The sequence below is a fragment of the Chiloscyllium punctatum genome, chromosome 28 (genome assembly GCF_047496795.1).
Source record: "Chiloscyllium punctatum isolate Juve2018m chromosome 28, sChiPun1.3, whole genome shotgun sequence".
In the NCBI taxonomy this organism is placed as follows: Eukaryota; Metazoa; Chordata; class Chondrichthyes; order Orectolobiformes; family Hemiscylliidae; genus Chiloscyllium; species Chiloscyllium punctatum.
Window position 1 is genome coordinate 15,444,133 of NC_092766.1, and position 18,117 is coordinate 15,462,249.

General features: G+C 58.4%; 1 protein-coding gene across 1 annotated transcript in view; it reads left to right on the top strand.

The window, feature by feature from the left end:
- Window positions 1-18,117, top strand: part of ubap2l (ubiquitin associated protein 2-like) — a gene marked incomplete at its 5' end in the record, with an annotated part of 68,838 nt that overhangs the window by 31,297 nt on the left and 19,424 nt on the right. Inside the window, 7 exon segments of the mRNA XM_072548762.1 lie at window positions 560-732; window positions 2,353-2,542; window positions 2,848-2,887; window positions 3,639-3,813; window positions 4,696-4,705; window positions 4,707-4,772; window positions 10,993-11,185. Of these exon segments, the coding sequence (XP_072404863.1) occupies window positions 560-732; window positions 2,353-2,542; window positions 2,848-2,887; window positions 3,639-3,813; window positions 4,696-4,705; window positions 4,707-4,772; window positions 10,993-11,185 (847 nt within the window).

The following is an 18,117-nucleotide window of genomic DNA, read 5'->3' on the forward strand; positions in this document are numbered from 1 at the left end:
TCGGCGTTACATTGAGATGTTAATCCTGTGGCGTTTTTTTTCTCTCCACTGATGCTGCCCACGAATTTCTGCAGCATTTTCTGTCTTTGTTTCAGACTTCCAGCATCATCATTCGTCCTGGGGAGCCTTTGGCTCCTTGTTGCTTCCTCCGTGGCAACACCTAAGCCAATCTGCCAACCAATCAGCCATCTCTCTCTCCTCCCCCTCCCCCACCCCAATGGTACAAACTGTTGTGAAATTTGGCATTCTTGCAATGGTCCTGATGAGTGAATGGTGAATAGCTTCAGCTGCGTGCCTCTTTCAACACGTTTGTCACCCGGCTGTCTGTGCCCAGGTCAGCTGCCCCTTGCAGCCATCGATGCCCGCGAAAGAATTTGCCAAAAGCTGACTCAGTAATTGGTGTAACGCGCTTTGGAAAGTTCTGACGGAGTGTGTGACTCTACGTGAGAGAGACTGCTCAGCTGGACTCTGTGTGAGAGAGGGGTCAACCATTTCACGCGAACCTTTCTCCTCTCCTTCCCCGCCCCCTCTCTCTCTCTCTCTCTCTCTCTCTCCGTAGATCCCATCTTCTGCTGTGGAGATGCCCGCCTCAGCAGACATCGCGGGGTTGAACCTCCAGTTCGGGGCGCTGCAGTTTGGCTCCGAGCCCATGCTCACAGAATACGAAGCCACCCCAGTAACCAGCGTGCCAGCGAGCCAGCCCCAGAGCAGCCCCTACACCGGTGCTGTCAGGTGAGTCCCTACGTGTGTCGATTGCATTTCCGTTCCTGCCCCCCAAAACAGGAATCATCGTCACCTAGGAGTGACGTTTCCACAAGTCGGGGGTGGCTCAGTGGTTAGCATCGCTGCCTCACGGCGCCAGGGACCTGGGCTCGATTTCCCCCTCTCGGGGCAACTGTCTGTGTGGAATTTATGCTTCCTCCCCCTCCCGTGTCGGCATGGGTTTCCTCCGCATGTTCCAGTTTTCTCCCACAGTCCAAAGCTGTGCAGGTTAGGGTGGATTGGCCATGCTAAATTGTCCCATAGTGCCCAGGGATGTGCAGGTTAGGGTGGATTGGCCATGCTAAATTGTCCCATAGTGCCCAGGGATGTGCAGGTTAGGGTGGATTGGCCATGCTAAATTGTCCCATAGTGCCCAGGGATGTGCAGGTTAGGGTGGATTGGCCATGCTAAATTGTCCCATAGTGCCCCAGGGATGTGCAGGTTAGGGTGGATTGGCCATGCTAAATTGTCCCATAGTGCCCCAGGGATGTGCAGGTTAGGGTGGATTGGCCATGCTAAATTATCCCATAGTGCCCAGGGATGTGCAGGTTAGGGTGGATTGGGCATGCTAAATTGTCCCATAGTGCCCAGGGATGTGCAGGTGAGGGTGGGTTAGTCAGGGGTAATAGGGTCGGGTTTGGGTTATTCTTTGGAAGGTTGGTGCGGACTTGTTGGGCCAAATGGCCTATTTTTACACTGTAGGGATTCTATGATTCTAAGTGAGCATTCACACTGGTGATTGGCATTCTGAGTTATTCAGGCCTTGGCCAATACAGCAGCAGTCACCTGGGAAAGCCAGGACTCTATTCAGGCCTGCACTGATGAGCGACACTTTACATTCACGTTAATGCCCTAGGGGCACCCTATCTCCAATAATAAATTGGTGCATCAAACATCCCGGGGGTTACCGTTGACCAAAGACCCCACTGGTCCAGCCGCTGGGACTGCGAGAGCAGGTCAGCGGCTGGGAATCGTGCAGCGGTTAACTCCCATCCCGACTCGCCCCAGAGCCTGTCCACCACCACAAAGGCACAAGTCAGGCGCATGAGGGAAAACTTTCACCCCCCCCCCCCCGCCATCTGATTAATGTACCTCTAAAAGCTCCCTCCACCACTACACTCAGTCACAGCAGTGCGTACCATCAGTGCGGTGCAGTCACTCGCCAAAGCTGCTGAGACAGCACCTTCCAAACCCGAGACCTATGTCCCCAGGAAAGGCAAGGACAGGGCTACAAGGGAACACCACCACCTGCAAATTCCCCTTTGAGCTTGTTCGCTTGCCCACCTCAGCTGCACATGGCCCTTCACCTCCAACCCTCGCCAGTATATTGGCGGTTCCTTGTATCGCTGGGTCAAAGTCTTACTGCACTGTGGGGAGAAGGTAGCTCATTATCTTCAGTGGCACTTGGGGATGGGTAATAAGCAATAGGCTCAGTCAGTGACACCCACATCCTACAAGTAAATAAAAGGGAGCAGCTTGTTGTTCCCTCCTCCCTTGTGTGTTTATCCAGTTTCTCAATTACGCACATTGACCCTCGTCACTGGTAGTGGTGGTGAGTTACATATTTTCGCCTCTCCTGTTCTCTCGTAGTGAGTCATCATCGACAATCCCCTCTAATCAGAGTCAAGAGTCGGGATACCAGCCCAGCACGATCACCACCTCGGCGTTCACGACCCAGAACAGTGCCCCCGGGCCACAGTATGAGCAGAGCTCCAATCAGCGGGCAGCATACTCCAACTCCCTCTCTTCCTCTCCTCAGAAGGACCTGACGCAAGCCAAGGTAATCGGCGCCCAGCCCTCGCATTTGCGGTTTCGTTCATTCACCCCTCCCTTGATTCCTTTTTCTTCACCTACCTTCCTACTGTTCCCTGCCCCACCCCCCCCCCCACCCCCCCCACCCCCACCCCCACCCCCGTTCCTTTTGCCCCCTCCACCCACTACGGCACTCTTTCAGCTCTCTTCTCATCTGTTCCCTCTTTACTCCGCGCGCACACACACACCGCCCCCCCAACCAATTTTGCCCTGTCCTTTCTACCTTCCTGAAGTCTGTCACTGTAGAGCTGACCTGTGACTTCCTTTTTCCAGAATGGCTTCAGCACGATACAGACGTCACAGTCCATCGAAGGTGAGTCAGGGTTTAGAAACTGGGAGGGAAAGGAGAGAGAGGGAGGTTCTCCTCATGGGGGACCTTCAACACCACAAAGTGGTTTGAAGCTGCAGATAACGCAGTTGGTGGGGTAGTTGGGGGAGGGGATTGCATAGGAGGCTGGGAGGGCTCACTGCCGTGGGGTGGGTTGTGGAAGAGTGGAGGGGAGCTCACTCTTGTGTGGGGTGCGTAGGAGGGGGGGGGGGGGCTGTGTGGGAGAGCAGGGGTGGGACTTGCTCCTGCTAGGGTGCGGGAGTGGGATTGTGGGGGAGTGGGGGGAACCTGCTTCTGTAGGGGGGGATTGGTGTGGGGGGACACTGCTCCTATGAGGAGGGGTGTGTGTGGGAGAGCGGGGTTCCCATTCCTGCAGGTGGGAGGGGAGGATGGGGGTGAGGGTGAGAGATGAATAGTAGCGATGCATGATGGGGGAGGGCAAGCTGAGTAAACATGAGGGTGAAAGGAATAGAAGGCTTGCGTTTGGGGGTGGTGGTGTAAAGAGTAGGCCAGGTGATGGCTCACATTAAGCAGAACCACAGCGCAGAAGGGCTGAATGGCCTGTTCGTGAGCTGGTATAGCCTCAGGCACCTCAGTATGGAGACCGTCTGCGTCGATCTTCCCCCAGCGGATTGTGGCTGCATCAGCGGTGAGGTGACTTGTGGAGAGGGTGTACGGTGGGGGGGGGGGGGCCACCCCTTGCTTGGTTAACCCTTGTCTCTCCTGTTTTGTGCAGCTGCAGCTGGTTCTGCAGTGAAGTCTGACTCGCCCGCGGTCCCCAGCATGGCTTCACTCTCGAATGCAGTATCCGCATCGTCGCTATTAACATCAAACAGCCAGCACCCTGCAGGCCTGGCCAGCCTTAGTCATACTGAGGAGCTGCCAAGCACTACCACCCCACAGCAGAGCAGGTGAGTAGCTCCCCTCAGTTCCCCATTAGCACGTCCCTTTGGTCTCGGTGATAGGAAGGAGGCGATTTCCTGCGCTCTCAAAGTCCGTGTTGGTTCATGCCTTTCAGAGTGTAAGGGCTTTGTGTACTGCGTGTACACAATGTTGTGACTCTGCCTGACGGTTTAGTCTCCTTGTGGTTTTGAAAGCTCCCGAAGCCGCTGAAGTTGTTGCGAACGGGACTCCAAACCATGTCTTTTAATCAGGTTTAGGAAATAACTCCCAGGCTTGATCAGTCCCAGCTATTGGCGTGACAGTCCCATGTGCTCTCAATGACCCTCCACCTTGGATCTCTCAAAGAGATCGTCCCTCGCTGCTTCTGAACTACAGCGTGAGAGAGCCCAGTTTACCGCACCCCCACGCACCATGCCCTGCCCCTTGCCATCCTAAACCACCCCACCCCCCCATGCCCGACCTTGCCCCCGAATCCTGTTGAAATGACTTAATTCCGATGCTGCGTGGGGGTACTCCGGGTCCTGCACGATTGCAGCAAGGCGACTCTCCTCCCCCCAGCTCTGACCTCGCCCTCAGAGTGTCGGCTTCCTTTGTCCGCGCGTGCTCGTTTCTGTCCGCACCTTCGACCCACTTTGCCAACTCCTGAGCCTTGCTCGTCACGTGGGATCTCTCCTCGCGTGCCATCTTCCAGCCTCACCCCGCATGCACGGTCCGTCCCCCCACACGCCCCCAGCTCACCCCCTGTTTCGGGGCCAGTCAGGCCGTGTTCCCTCAAACCGGGTGCTGCTGTAAAACCCTCCCGGCCGTGCGTGTGTAGCTGGGACTTGCCAGCGTCCACTGCTGTCCGCCTCTTAATGTCTACCTTTCTCTCCCTGCTTTTACACTTCCAGCACTGCGTCCTACCCAACAGAGCAGCAGTCTGTCTTCATCCTCAGGACGCTCTTCAACTTCAACCCACTGGTAAGTTGTTTTGTTTTCTCTCTTTTAATAAAAAAAATCACCCTTAATGATCTGGTCTTGTTCCAAGGAGTGTGCAGCAACCAGGCCTCAACCTCCACGTACAGCTCCTCCTGGTGACGAGGTGGTGTGTGGACGGGTAGCAGCTTGTCTTGGATCAGTGTCGATGCACAAGCTTCTCCCCCCCCCCCTCCCCCCACCCCCCCCCCCCCCCCCCCCCCCCCCACCCCACCCCATCTGCTCAGAGGTGGCTTGTTTTGCGGCAAAACTTAACAAGTTGTCTGTGTGTTCTGAGGGGGCGAGTGTTGCTTTCTATGCCAACATTTATTGCCCATCCCCAACGCCCCCTGGAGAAGGTGAAATAGTGAGCCACTGCAGTCCTTGGAATGCGCCCACAGCGTCGTCATGAGAGGTCAAAATCCTAGCATTCCCTCCCAACAGAAGGGACGGCTGATTGAGGACCCTGGGCCCGTCGGGAGGATCTGGGATTTGTTGGAAGGAGGCCACTCGTCCCATCGACTCCCTGCTGGCTTTTGGTGCATGCGTCCCCACAACCTTTGAGTGTGCTCCCCCTTGAACGCCAATCCAATTTCCCTCGGAAATGGTTTATTCATTCTGGGTAGGATGCTGTTCGGAGGGGCGGTCTGCACTCGATGGGCCGAACGGGGTTCCATGAAGATTTCAATCCTCAAACAGCAGAGATGTTGCGGCTGTCCAAGACATTTGGTCAGGCCACGTTTGGAATACCGTGCGCGATTCTGGTCTCCCTACTATAGGATGGATGTTGTGAAACTTGAAAGGGTTCAGAAAAGGTTTACACTAATGTTGCCCGGCTTGGAGGGTTTGAGCTACAAGGCGAGGCGGAATACGTCTGGGGCTGTTTTCCCTGGAGCGTCAGAGGCTGAGGGGGAGGGGGTCCTTTTAAAAGAGGTTTATCAAATCATGAGGGGCATGGACGGCGTGAATCGACAACGTGCTGGAAAAGCACGGCCGGCCAGGCAGCATCTGAGGAGCAGGTGAATCGACCGAACCGTTGTTTCTCCTGCTTCTCGGATGCTGCCTGACCAGTTGTGCACGCTCCCGACTCTGATCTCCAGCATCTGCCATCCTCACATTCTCCTGAATAGACAAGGCCTTTTCCCTGGGATAGGGGAGTCCAAAGTGTGAGGGCTTAGGTTTAACGTTGAGAAGGGAAAGATTTCAAAGGGACCTGAGGGGCAACCTTTTCACACAGAGGGTGGTGCGTGTGTGGGAATGAGCTGCCAGAGGAAGTGGTGGAGGCTGGTACAATGACAACATTTAAAAGGCCTTTGGATGGGTATATGAATAGGAAGGGTTTGGGGGGGTATGGGCCCAAGTGTTGACAAATGGGACTAGATTAGTTTACGATATCTGGTCGGCACGGACCACTTGGACTAAAGGTTTCTGAGCTGCACATCTCTATGGCTGTGGGTGAAGCTGTACAACAGGATTGAGAAAGTGAGCGCGAGCGAGAGTTGGGGGTGGGGGTGAGGAAGCAGTGGAGAGAGGCATTGCGATTGGTGACTACACCAAACAGTGAAAGTAACCAGATGCAGTGAGGAAAGCAGTGGTGTGTTGGCCTGCACCGTAAGAGATGGAGAGACGTAGGGATGTATTGCCTCATACAAGACCTTGGGGAGACCCGCAGCTGGAGTATTGTGCATGGGTTTGGGCTCCCTCGCGAAGGGAGGATATACCAGTCAGAGAGAGTGCAGCAGACATTCACCAAGGCTGGTAACCCCCCCCCCCCCCCCCCCCTCATGGATGGCAGGGACTGCTGTTCAACAACAGATTGTTCCAACTGTGTCTGTATTCACTACAGTTTAGAAGGAAGACTGTAAAATATAGGAGTGGAAGTAAGGCCATTTGGCCCATCGATTTCACTCAGCCATTTAACCATGGCTGATGGGCATTTCAATTCCACTTACTCATATTCTCCCCGTAGCTCTTAATTCCTTATGCAATCAACAATTTATCAATCTCTGTCTGGAAGGGCATCCAACGTCCCGGCCTCCACTGTGCTCCATGGCAATGAATTCCACAGGCCCACCACTCTCTGGCTGAAGAAATCTCTCCTCATTTCTGTTCTAAATTGACCCTCTAATTCTAAGGCTGTGCCCACAGGTCCTAGTCTCCCCGCCTAACGGAAACAACTTCCCAGAATCCATCCTTTCTAAGGCATGCATTACTTTGTAAGTTTCTATTAGATCTCCCCTCAACCTTCTAAACTCTAATGAATACAATCCAGGATCCTCAGCTGTTCATCGTATGTTAGGCCTACCATTCCAGGGATCATCCGTGTGAATCTCCACTGGACACGTTCCAGTACCAGTATGTCCTTCCTGGGGTGTGGGGCCCAAACCTGGACACAGTACTCCAACTGGGGCCTAACCAGAGCTTTATAAAGTCTCAGACGCACATCGCTGCTTTTTCATTCCAACCCTCTTGAGATAAATGACAACATTACATTTGCTTTCTTAATCACAGACTCAACCTGCAAGTCAACCTTTCGAGAATCCTGGACGAGCATTGCCAGATCCCTTTGTACTTTGGCTTTATGAATTTTCTCACCGTTTAGAAAATAGTCCATGTCTGTATTCTTTTTTTTCCCCCAAAGTGCAAGACCTGGCATTTGCTCAGGTTGAATTTCATCAGCCATTTCCTGGACCACTCTCCTAAACTGCCTAAATCTTTCTGCAGTCTCCCCACCTCCTCAGTACTACCTGCCTGTCCACCTATCATCTGTGAACTTCGCCAGAATGTCCCTAGTCCCTTCATCCAGATCATTAATATATAACGTGAACAGCTGCGGCCCCAACACTGAACCCTGCGGGACACCACTTGTCACCGGCTGCCATTCCGAGAAAGAACCTTTTATCCCAACTCTCTGCCTTCTGTCAGACGACCAATCCCCAATCCAGTAGCTCACCTCAAACACCATGGGCCCTCGGCTTACTCAGCAGCCTCCCATGAGGCACCTTATCAAGGCCTTTTGGAAGTCTAGATAGATAACATCCACTGGGTTTCCCTGGTCTAACCTACTTGTTACCCCTTCAAAAGTATTCTAACAGGTTTGTCAGGCACGACCTCCCCTTACTAAATCCATGCTGACTTGTTCTAATCCGACCCTGCACTTTCAAAAATTTGGAAATTTCAAGAGAGAGAGATCTTACAGCAAGGCATGAAATCCTGACAGTTCGGACAGACAGGATGCTGGGGGGGGAATCGAGAACCAGCAGACATGGTCTCAGGGGGGTATGGGGTGTTCAAGACTGAGCTGAGGAAACGTTCCTTCATTCAGAGGGTGGTCAACCGATGGAGTTCTCTCCCACAGCAGCCTGTGGAGGCCAAGTCACCAAATATATTCAAGAAGGCAACTTTTAAACACATTTGTTCACTGGATGCAGGCATCGCTGGCTGGGCCAGCGTTTATCGCCTGTCCCTAATTCCCCAGAGGGCAGTCACGTATCAACCGCATTGCTGTGGGTCTGGAGTCACGTATAGGCCAGACCAGGTAAGGATGGCTGTTTCTTTCCCTGAACCAGATGGGTTTTTTTTCCTGACAATTCTCAGTGGATTCACGGTCGTCATTCGCTTCTTAATTCCGTAGTCTTGTAATTGAATTCAAATTCCACCATCCGCCATGATGCGATTTGAGCCCCGGTCCCCAGAACATTACCTGGGTCTCTGGATGATCAGCCCATACCCACGGGGCCATTGCCTCCCTGAATTGATTAATTTGTAGATGTTAAAGGAGTCAAGGAGAACAGAGAGAAAGTGAGAATATGGCACTGTGATTGGGGAGTCAGCCCGGAGTCCATAGGACGGCGGGGCAGGCTTGGAACAGCCAAATGGCCTCGTTTCTATGTTCCTGCAGGGCGTTCAAGTTGACACAAGGCTAGTTTTTCACTTTGCTACCCTGGGCACGTCGTGACATTTCTGATGAAGGGCTCATGCCCCAAACGTCGACTCTCCTCGGGTGCTGCCTGAGCTGCTGTGCTTTCCCAGCACCACTCTCTTTGACTCTGATCTCCAAGCACCTGCAGTCCCCTCTTTCTCCATGAAGTGACTGTGTAGGGTTTACGTCGAAGTCACCCCACATAAACTCGTCTCTCTCTCTCTGCTGAACTGCTGACTCAAGTGCTGCAGTATGCATTCTTAGCTAATTTTGAACCATTGTTAAACAAAATCTCTTTTGCAGTGGGACAGATATTTAGCAGATGCTGATGCCTGTGGGAGTTGGGATTTGGTCTCCCCACTGTTGTTTGCTGCCCTTGTGTTTTTGCTGCATTGTGACTGTCCACTCCCAAGTCTCTGTAAGTGGCCAGTTTTTGCTGAGCTCTGCCACAGTTAGCCGTCTGAGAGTCATAAAGTCGTGCAGCACAGAAACAGACCATTCAGTCCAACTTGTCCACGCTGACCAGATATCCGAAATTCATCTAACCCCATTTGCCAGCATTTCTCTCTCAACCCTTCCTATTCATGTCCCCATCCAGATGCTGTCATTGTACCAGCCTCCACCGCTTCCTCTGGCAGCTCATTCCACACACGCACCACCCTCTGTGTGAAAAAGTTGCCCCTTCGATCTCTTTTAAATCTCTCCCCTTTTACCTTAAACCTGTACCGTCTAGTTTTGGGCTCCCCTACCCTGGGTGGGGGGGTGAGAAAAGACCTCGGGTATTTATCTCTCACACACCCCCGAGGTGCTGGTCTCTGTTCGCTCCCAATTTCCAGTCACTCATGCGCACCTTCCAGCCCCACGGTTTGAGGCCGTGTCTGGAATTGCTTGGGGTCCTCAGCTCTGGAATTGCGTCTCTTATACCCACCCACCGTGCCCATGGTCCCGCCCCTTCCCTGCCCTCCCCGGCTCCTGCCTCCTTTTACCTCTCTGTAAAGGGGGCAAATCTGCCTGGAGGCAATGCAAAGCTAAATACAAAGTGAGCTGCTTCTTCACGAGCTCTGGTCGAAAAGGAGGGGACAGGCAAGTTGGAGACTGGCATCCGCCTCCGGGCAGCATTCAGCGAATCGCTACTGTGTGGAAGCAAACCGTCCGACCCAGCACCAACCCTCTGAAGAACATCCCACTCAGACCCATCGCCCTACCCTGTTCCTGTTACCCTGCATTTCTCATGGCTAATCCTGCACATCCCTGGGCACTGCGGGACAATTTAGCATGGCCAATCCACCCTAACCTGTACATCCCTGGGCACCACGGGACAATTTAGCACGGCCAATCCACCCTAACCTGCACATCCCTGAACACTACGGGACAATTTAGCACGGCCAATCCACCCTAACCTGCACATCCCTGGGCACTACAGGGGCAATTTAGCATGGCCAATCCACCCTAACCTGCACATCCCTGGGCACTATGGACAATTTAGCATGGCCAATCCACCCTAACCTGCACATCCCTGGGCACTACAGGACAATTTAGCATGGCCAATCCACCCTAACCTGCACATCCCTGGGGCACTACAGGACAATTTAGCACGGCCAATCCACCCTAACCTGCACATCCCTGGGCACTATGGGACAATTTAGCATGGCCAATCCACCCTAACCTGCACATCCCTGGGGCACTACAGGACAATTTAGCATGGCCAATCCACCCTAACCTGCACATCCCTGGGCACTACAGGACAATTTAGCATGGCCAATCCACCCTAACCTGCACATCCCTGGGGCACTACAGGACAATTTAGCACGGCCAATCCACCCTAACCTGCACATCCCTGGGCACTACAGGACAATTTAGCACGGCCAATCCACCCTAACCTGCACATCCCTGGGCACTACAGGACAATTTAGCATGGCCAATCCACCCTAACCTGCACATCCCTGGGCACTACAGGACAATTTAGCACGGCCAATCCACCCTAACCTGCACATCCCTGGGCACTGTGGGACAATTTAGCATGGCCAATCCACCCTAACCTGCACAGCTTTGGACTGTGGGAGGAAACCAGAGCACCCGGAGGAAACCCACGCAGACAAGGGAAGAACCTGCAAACTCCACACAGTCGTCCGTAGGTGGAATTGTACCAGGAACCCTGGCACCATGAGGCAGCAGCGTGTGTGTGTGTGTGTGTGTCGCGCGGTCTCGTGTTATATTTTGTTTAAGCCAGGTTTATTGAATGTTTGAGTGATTCCCTCACCTCCGGCTGCCAACTAACACTCTCCTCGTCCTGTTTCCGGTCTCCGTACAGCACACAAGTGTAGAAAGTGAAGCGTGTCTCCACTCGTCCCCCAGCACTTTCGCCACAGCGGCCAGCACTGTGTCAGTGGCTCCGTCATCGAGCGTCTCCAACACCCTCGGGAGTGTGAGCAGCCTGAATCTGAGTCTGGTCAGCAACTCCACTGTGACAGCTGCCTCTCGCAGCACTGTTGCAACCACGTCAGGTAATGGGGAGCGTGTGGTAGGGGGTTCAGCAAGACCACGCGCACAGATTAAGGACAGTCTCTTGTCACACAGTGACCCAAATGTAGCGCTCCTTAAACCACAGGAATCTCGATTCCCGGCAAGATCCCAAGCAAAATCTGGCTTGGTTTTGAAAAGGCGGTTCTAAAATTGCTGCATGTTTCCCTCTTCTCTGTCTCTACTGCAGCCCATTACTCCCCTTCTCCCGTGTCCGCCATTCCCATCACCTCCCGGAATGCCCTGTTCCTCTTCCCAGTCTCCGCTGTGCCCCACCATCTCATATCGATCTCCTCCAGCCCTCCAAGATCGCTGCGCTCCTCCAATCGTGACATTTTTCTGCATCCCTCGACGCCCGTGGCGCCGCTATCGGTGACTGTGCCTTCAGCTGCCTGGAGCCCTGAGCTCTGCGGCTCCCTCCCTGAAACTCTGTCCTCCTCACTGCGTGGCTCTACACCCTTCTGCTGTTCGACCCAGCCTCGGTTTGCCTCGCCCTGCTCACACCCAGTGTGACTCCGTGTTGTGTTTTCTCCAGTGACAATTCCGCCAAGCGTCATGTGATGTTTCCTTGTGCTCACGTGCATACATTATTTCTTCAGGGGATGGGGGAGCGGCTGGCTGGGGCCAGCCTTGATTGCCCATCCCGAGTTGCCCTAGGGGTCAGTTCGGAGTCCACTCTGTTGCTGTGGGTCTGGAGTCAAGTGTAGGCCCAGACCAGATAAGGAGGGCAGTTTCCTTCCCTGAAGGACAGCCGATGGGTTTTTCCTCACAATCGGCAATAGATCACAGTATTGGACTCTTCATTCCTGATTCTGTTCTTTTAAAAACTTTGAATTCAAATTCCTCTACCCGCCTAGGGCAGGATTTGGACGCCAGAATGTTAAATGGGGCTCCAGATTAACAATCCAGGATGTCGTCATCTTCCACTTCTCCCCCCTCCCCCTTGTGACAGTCAGACCCCTGTGTAGAATTATCCCGGACTGTGGCATTACCAAGAGCCAACTGTGCTCTCAAGAAGTACTGTCTTCATGGGCCACGTGAACGTGAGACATGTCTGCCCCCCCCTCTGGTGGATAAAATATATAAATCCAATGTCCTCATGGAATGTTAGCCTTTTCACAAGACAGTTTGAGAGCTGGAGTAGTGATGCCTTGCTTCTATTCTATTGGAGCTTGATTACACCGTGTCTGGGGGGGTGTGGGCCCGCCCTGTTTAGACCGTGTCTGGGGGGGTGTGGGCCCGCCCTGTTTAGACCGTACCTGGGGGGGTGTGGGCCCGCCCTGTTTAGACCGTGTCTGGGGGGGTGTGGGCCCGCCCTGTTTAGACCGTGTCTGGGGGGGTGTGGGCCCGCCCTGTTTAGACAGTGTCTGGGGGGGGTGTGGGCCCGCCCTGTTTAGACCGTGTCTGGGGGGGTGTGGGCCCGCCCTGTTTAGACCGTGTCTGGGGGGGGTGTGGGCCCGCCCTGTTTAGACCGTGTCTGGGGGGGTGTGGGCCCGCCTTGTTTCGACCGTGTCTGGGGGGGTGGGCCCGCCCTGTTTAGACCGTGTCTGGGGGGGTGTGGGCCCGCCCTGTTTAGACCGTACCTGGGGGAGTGTGGGCCCGCCCTGTTTAGACCGTACCTGGGGGGGTGTGGGCCCGCCCTGTTTAGACCGTGTCTGGGGGGGTGTGGGCCCGCCCTGTTTAGACCGTGTCTGGGGGGGGGTGTGGGCCCGCCCTGTTTAGACAGTGTCTGGGGGGGGTGTGGGCCCGCCCTGTTTAGACCGTGTCTGGGGGGGTGTGGGCCCGCCCTGTTTAGACCGTGTCTGGGGGGGGTGTGGGCCCGCCCTGTTTAGACCGTGTCTGGGGGGGTGTGGGCCCGCCTTGTTTCGACCGTGTCTGGGGGGGTGGGCCCGCCCTGTTTAGACCGTGTCTGGGGGGGTGTGGGCCCGCCCTGTTTAGACCGTACCTGGGGGGGTGTGGGCCCGCCCTGTTTAGACCGTACCTGGGGGGGTGTGGGCCCGCCCTGTTTAGACCGTACCTGGGGGGGTGTGGGCCCGCCCTGTTTAGACCGTGTCTGGGGGGGTGTGGGCCCGCCCTGTTTAGACCGTGTCTGGGGGGGTGTGGGCCCGCCCTGTTTAGACCGTGTCTGGGGGGGGTGTGGGCCCGCCCTGTTTAGACCGTGTCTGGGGGGGGTGTGGGCCCGCCCTGTTTAGACCGTGTCTGGGGGGGTGTGGGCCCGCCCTGTTTAGACCGTGTCTGGGGGGGTGTGGGCCCGCCTTGTTTCGACCGTGTCTGGGGGGGTGTGGGCCCGCCCTGTTTAGACCGTGTCTGGGGGGGGGGGTGGGCCCGCCCTGTTTAGACCGTGTCCGGGGGGGGTGTGGGCCCGCCCTGTTTAGACCGTACCTGGGGGGGTGTGGGCCCGCCCTGTTTAGACCGTGCCTGGGGGGGTGTGGGCCCGCCCTGTTTAGACCGTACCTGGGGGAGTGTGGGCCCGCCCTGTTTAGACCGTGTCTGGGGGGGTGTGGGCCCGCCCTGTTTAGACCGTGCCTGGGGGGGTGTGTGCCCGCCCTGTTTAGACCGTACCTGGGGGAGTGTGGGCCCGCCCTGTTTAGACCGTGTCTGGGGGGGTGTGGGCCCGCCCTGTTTAGACCGTACCTGGGGGGGTGTGCCCCCGCCCTGTTTAGACCGTGTCTGGGGGGGTGTGGGCCCGCCCTGTTTAGACCGTGTCTGGGGGGGTGTGGGCCCGCCCTGTTTAGACCGTGCCTGGGGGGGGTGTGGGCCCGCCCTGTTTAGACCGTGCCTGGGGGAGGTGTGGGCCCGCCCTGTTTAGACCGTGTCTGGGGGGGTGTGGGCCCGCCCTGTTTAGACCGTGTCTGGGGGGGGTGTGGGCCCGCCCTGTTTAGACCGTGTCTGGGGGGGTGTGGGCCCGCCCTGTTTAGACCGTGTCTGGGGGGGGGGTGGGCCCGCCCTGTTTAGACCGTGTCTGGGGGGGTGTGGGTGCCCTGTTTAGACCGTGTCTGGGGGGGTGTGGGCCCGCCCTGTTTAGACCGTGTCTGGGGGGGTGTGGGCCCGCCCTGTTTAGACCGTGCCTGGGGGGGTGTGCCCCCGCCCTGTTTAGACCGTACCTGGGGGAGTGTGGGCCCGCCCTGTTTAGACCGTGTCTGGGGGGGTGTGGGTGCCCTGTTTAGACCGTGTCTGGGGGGGTGTGGGCCCGCCCTGTTTAGACCGTGTCTGGAGGGGTGTGGGCCCGCCCTGTTTAGACCGTGTCTGGGGGGGTGTGGGCCCGCCCTGTTTAGACCGTGTCTGGGGGGGTGTGGGCCCGCCCTGTTTAGACCGTGTCTGGGGGGGTGTGCCCCCGCCCTGTTTAGACCGTGTCTGGGGGGGTGTGGGCCCGCCCTGTTTAGACCGTGTCTGGGGGGGTGTGGGCCCGCCCTGTTTAGACCGTACCTGGGGGGGTGTGGGCCCGCCCTGTTTAGACCGTACCTGGGGGGGTGTGGGCCCGCCCTGTTTAGACCGTGTCTGGGGGGGTGTGGGCCCGCCCTGTTTAGACCGTGTCTGGGGGGGTGTGGGCCCGCCCTGTTTAGACCGTACCTGGAGGGGTGTGGGCCCGCCCTGTTTAGACCGTGTCTGGGGGGGTGTGGGCCCGCCCTGTTTAGATCGTGTCTGGGGGGGGTGTGCCCCCGCCCTGTTTAGACCGTGTCTGGGGGGGTGTGGGCCCGCCCTGTTTAGACCGTACCTGGGGGGGTGTGGGCCCGCCCTGTTTAGACCGTGCCTGGGGGGGTGTGGGCCCGCCCTGTTTAGACCGTGTCTGGGGGGGTGTGGGCCCGCCCTGTTTAGACCGTACCTGGGGGGGTGTGGGCCCGCCCTGTTTAGACCGTGTCTGGGGGGGTGTGGGCCCGCCCTGTTTAGGCCGTGTCTGGGGGGGGGTGTGGGCCCGCCCTGTTTAGACCGTGTCTGGGGGGGTGTGGGCCCGCCCTGTTTAGACCGTGTCTGGGGGTGTGTGGGTGCCCTGTTTAGACCGTGTCTGGGGGGGTGTGGGCCCGCCCTGTTTAGACCGTGTCTGGGGGGGGGGGTGTGGGCCCGCCCTGTTTAGACCGTGTCTGGGGGGGTGTGGGCCCGCCCTGTTTAGACCGTGTCTGGGGGGGTGTGCCCCCGCCCTGTTTAGACCGTGTCTGGGGGGGTGTGGGCCCGCCCTGTTTAGACCGTGTCTGGGGCGGTGTGGGCCCGCCCTGTTTAGACCGTACCTGGGGGGGTGTGGGCCCGCCCTGTTTAGACCGTACCTGGGGGGGTGTGGGCCCGCCCTGTTTAGACCGTGTCTGGGGGGGTGTGCCCCCGCCCTGTTTAGACCGTACCTGGGGGGGTGTGCCCCCGCCCTGTTTAGACCGTACCTGGGAGGGGTGTGGGCCCGCCCTGTTTAGACCGTGTCTGGGGGGGTGTGAGCCCGCCCTGTTTAGACCGTGTCTGGAGGGGTGTGCCCCCGCCCTGTTTAGACCGTGTCCGGGGGGGGTGTGGGCCCGCCCTGTTTAGACCGTGTCTGGGGGGGTGTGCCCCCGCCCTGTTTAGACCGTGCCTGGGGGAGTGTGGGCCCGCCCTGTTTAGACCGTGTCTGGGGGGGTGTGGGCCCGCCCTGTTTAGACCGTGTCTGGGGGGGTGTGGGCCCGCCCTGTTTAGACCGTGTCCGGGGGGGGTGTGGGCCCGCCCTGTTTAGACCGTGTCTGGGGGGGTGTGGGCCCGCCCTGTTTAGACCGTACCTGGGGGGGTGTGCCCCCGCCCTGTTTAGACCGTACCTGGGGGGGTGTGGGCCCGCCCTGTTTAGACCGTGTCTGGGGCGGTGTGGGCCCGCCCTGTTTAGACCGTACCTGGAGGGGTGTGGGCCCGCCCTGTTTAGACCGTGTCTGGGGGGGGTGTGCCCCCGCCCTGTTTAGACCGTGTCTGGGGGGGTGTGGGCCCGCCCTGTTTAGACCGTGTCTGGGGGGGGTGTGCCCCCGCCCTGTTTAGACCGTGTCTGGGGGGGTGTGGGTGCCCTGTTTAGACCGTACCTGGGAGGGGTGTGGGCCCGCCCTGTTTAGACCGTGTCTGGGGGGGTGTGGGCCCGCCCTGTTTAGACCGTGTCTGGGGGGGTGTGGGCCCGCCCTGTTTAGACCGTACCTGGGGGGGTGTGGGCCCGCCCTGTTTAGACCGTGTCTGGGGGGGGGTGTGGGCCCGCCCTGTTTAGACCGTGTCTGGGGGGGTGTGGGCCCGCCCTGTTTAGACCGTGCCTGGGGGGGTGTGGGTGCCCTGTTTAGACCGTGTCTGGGGGGGGGTGTGCCCCCGCCCTGTTTAGACCGTGTCTGGGGGGGTGTGGGCCCGCCCTGTTTAGACCGTGCCTGGGGGGGTGTGGGTGCCCTGTTTAGACCGTGTCTGGGGGGGGTGTGGGCCCGCCCTGTTTAGACCGTACCTGGGGGGGTGTGGGCCCGCCCTGCTTAGACCGTGTCTGGGGGGGTGTGGGCCCGCCCTGTTTAGACCGTGTCTGGGGGGGTGTGGGCCCGCCCTGTTTAGACCGTGTCTGGGGGGGTGTGGGCCCGCCCTGTTTAGACCGTGTCTGGGGGGGTGTGGGCCCGCCCTGTTTAGACCGTGTCTGGGGGGGTGTGCCCCCGCCCTGTTTAGACCGTGCCTGGGGGGGGTGTGGGCCCGCCCTGTTTAGACCGTACCTGGGGGAGTGTGGGCCCGCCCTGTTTAGACCGTGTCTGGGGGGGTGTGGGCCCGCCCTGTTTAGACCGTGTCTGGGGGGGTGTGGGCCCGCCCTGTTTAGACCGTACCTGGGGGAGTGTGGGCCCGCCCTGTTTAGACCGTACCTGGGGGGGTGTGGGCCCGCCCTGTTTAGACCGTGTCTGGGGGGGTGTGGGCCCGCCCTGTTTAGACCGTGTCTGGGGGGGTGTGGGCCCGCCCTGTTTAGACCGTGCCTGGGGGGGTGTGGGCCCGCCCTGTTTAGACCGTGTCTGGGGGGGTGTGGGCCCGCCCTGTTTAGACCGTGTCTGGGGGGGTGTGGGCCCGCCCTGTTTAGACCGTACCTGGGGGGGGTGTGGGCCCGCCCTGTTTAGACCGTACCTGGGGGGGTGTGGGCCCGCCCTGTTTAGACCGTGTCTGGGGGGGTGTGGGCCCGCCTTGTTTAGACCGTGTCTGGGGGGGTGTGCCCCCGCCCTGTTTAGACCGTGTCTGGGGGGGTGTGCCCCCGCCCTGTTTAGACCGTGTCTGGGGGGGTGTGCCCCCGCCCTGTTTAGACCGTACCTGGGGGGGGTGTGGGCCCGCCCTGTTTAGACCGTGTCTGGGGGGGTGTGCCCCCGCCCTGTTTAGACCGTGTCTGGGGGGGTGTGGGCCCGCCCTGTTTAGACCGTGTCTGGGGCGGTGTGGGCCCGCCCTGTTTAGACCGTACCTGGGAGGGGTGTGGGCCCGCCCTGTTTAGACCGTGTCTGGGGGGGTGTGAGCCCGCCCTGTTTAGACCGTACCTGGGGGGGTGTGGGCCCGCCCTGTTTAGACCGTGTCTGGGGGTGTGTGGGCCCGCCCTGTTTAGACCGTGTCTGGGGGGGTGTGGGTGCCCTGTTTAGACCGTGTCTGGGGGGGTGTGGGTGCCCTGTTTAGACCGTGTCTGGGGGGGTGTGGGTGCCCTGTTTAGACCGTGTCTGGGGGGGTGTGGGTGCCCTGTTTAGACCGTACCTGGGGGGGTGTGCCCCCGCCCTGTTTAGACCGTGCCTGGGGGGGTGTGGGTGCCCTGTTTAGACCGTACCTGGGGGGGTGTGGGCCCGCCCTGTTTAGACCGTGTCTGGGGGGGTGTGGGTGCCCTGCTTAGACCGTGTCTGGGGGGGTGTGGGCCCGCCCTGTTTAGACCGTGTCTGGGGGGGTGTGGGCCCGCCCTGTTTAGACCGTGTCTGGGGGGGTGTGGGCCCGCCCTGTTTAGACC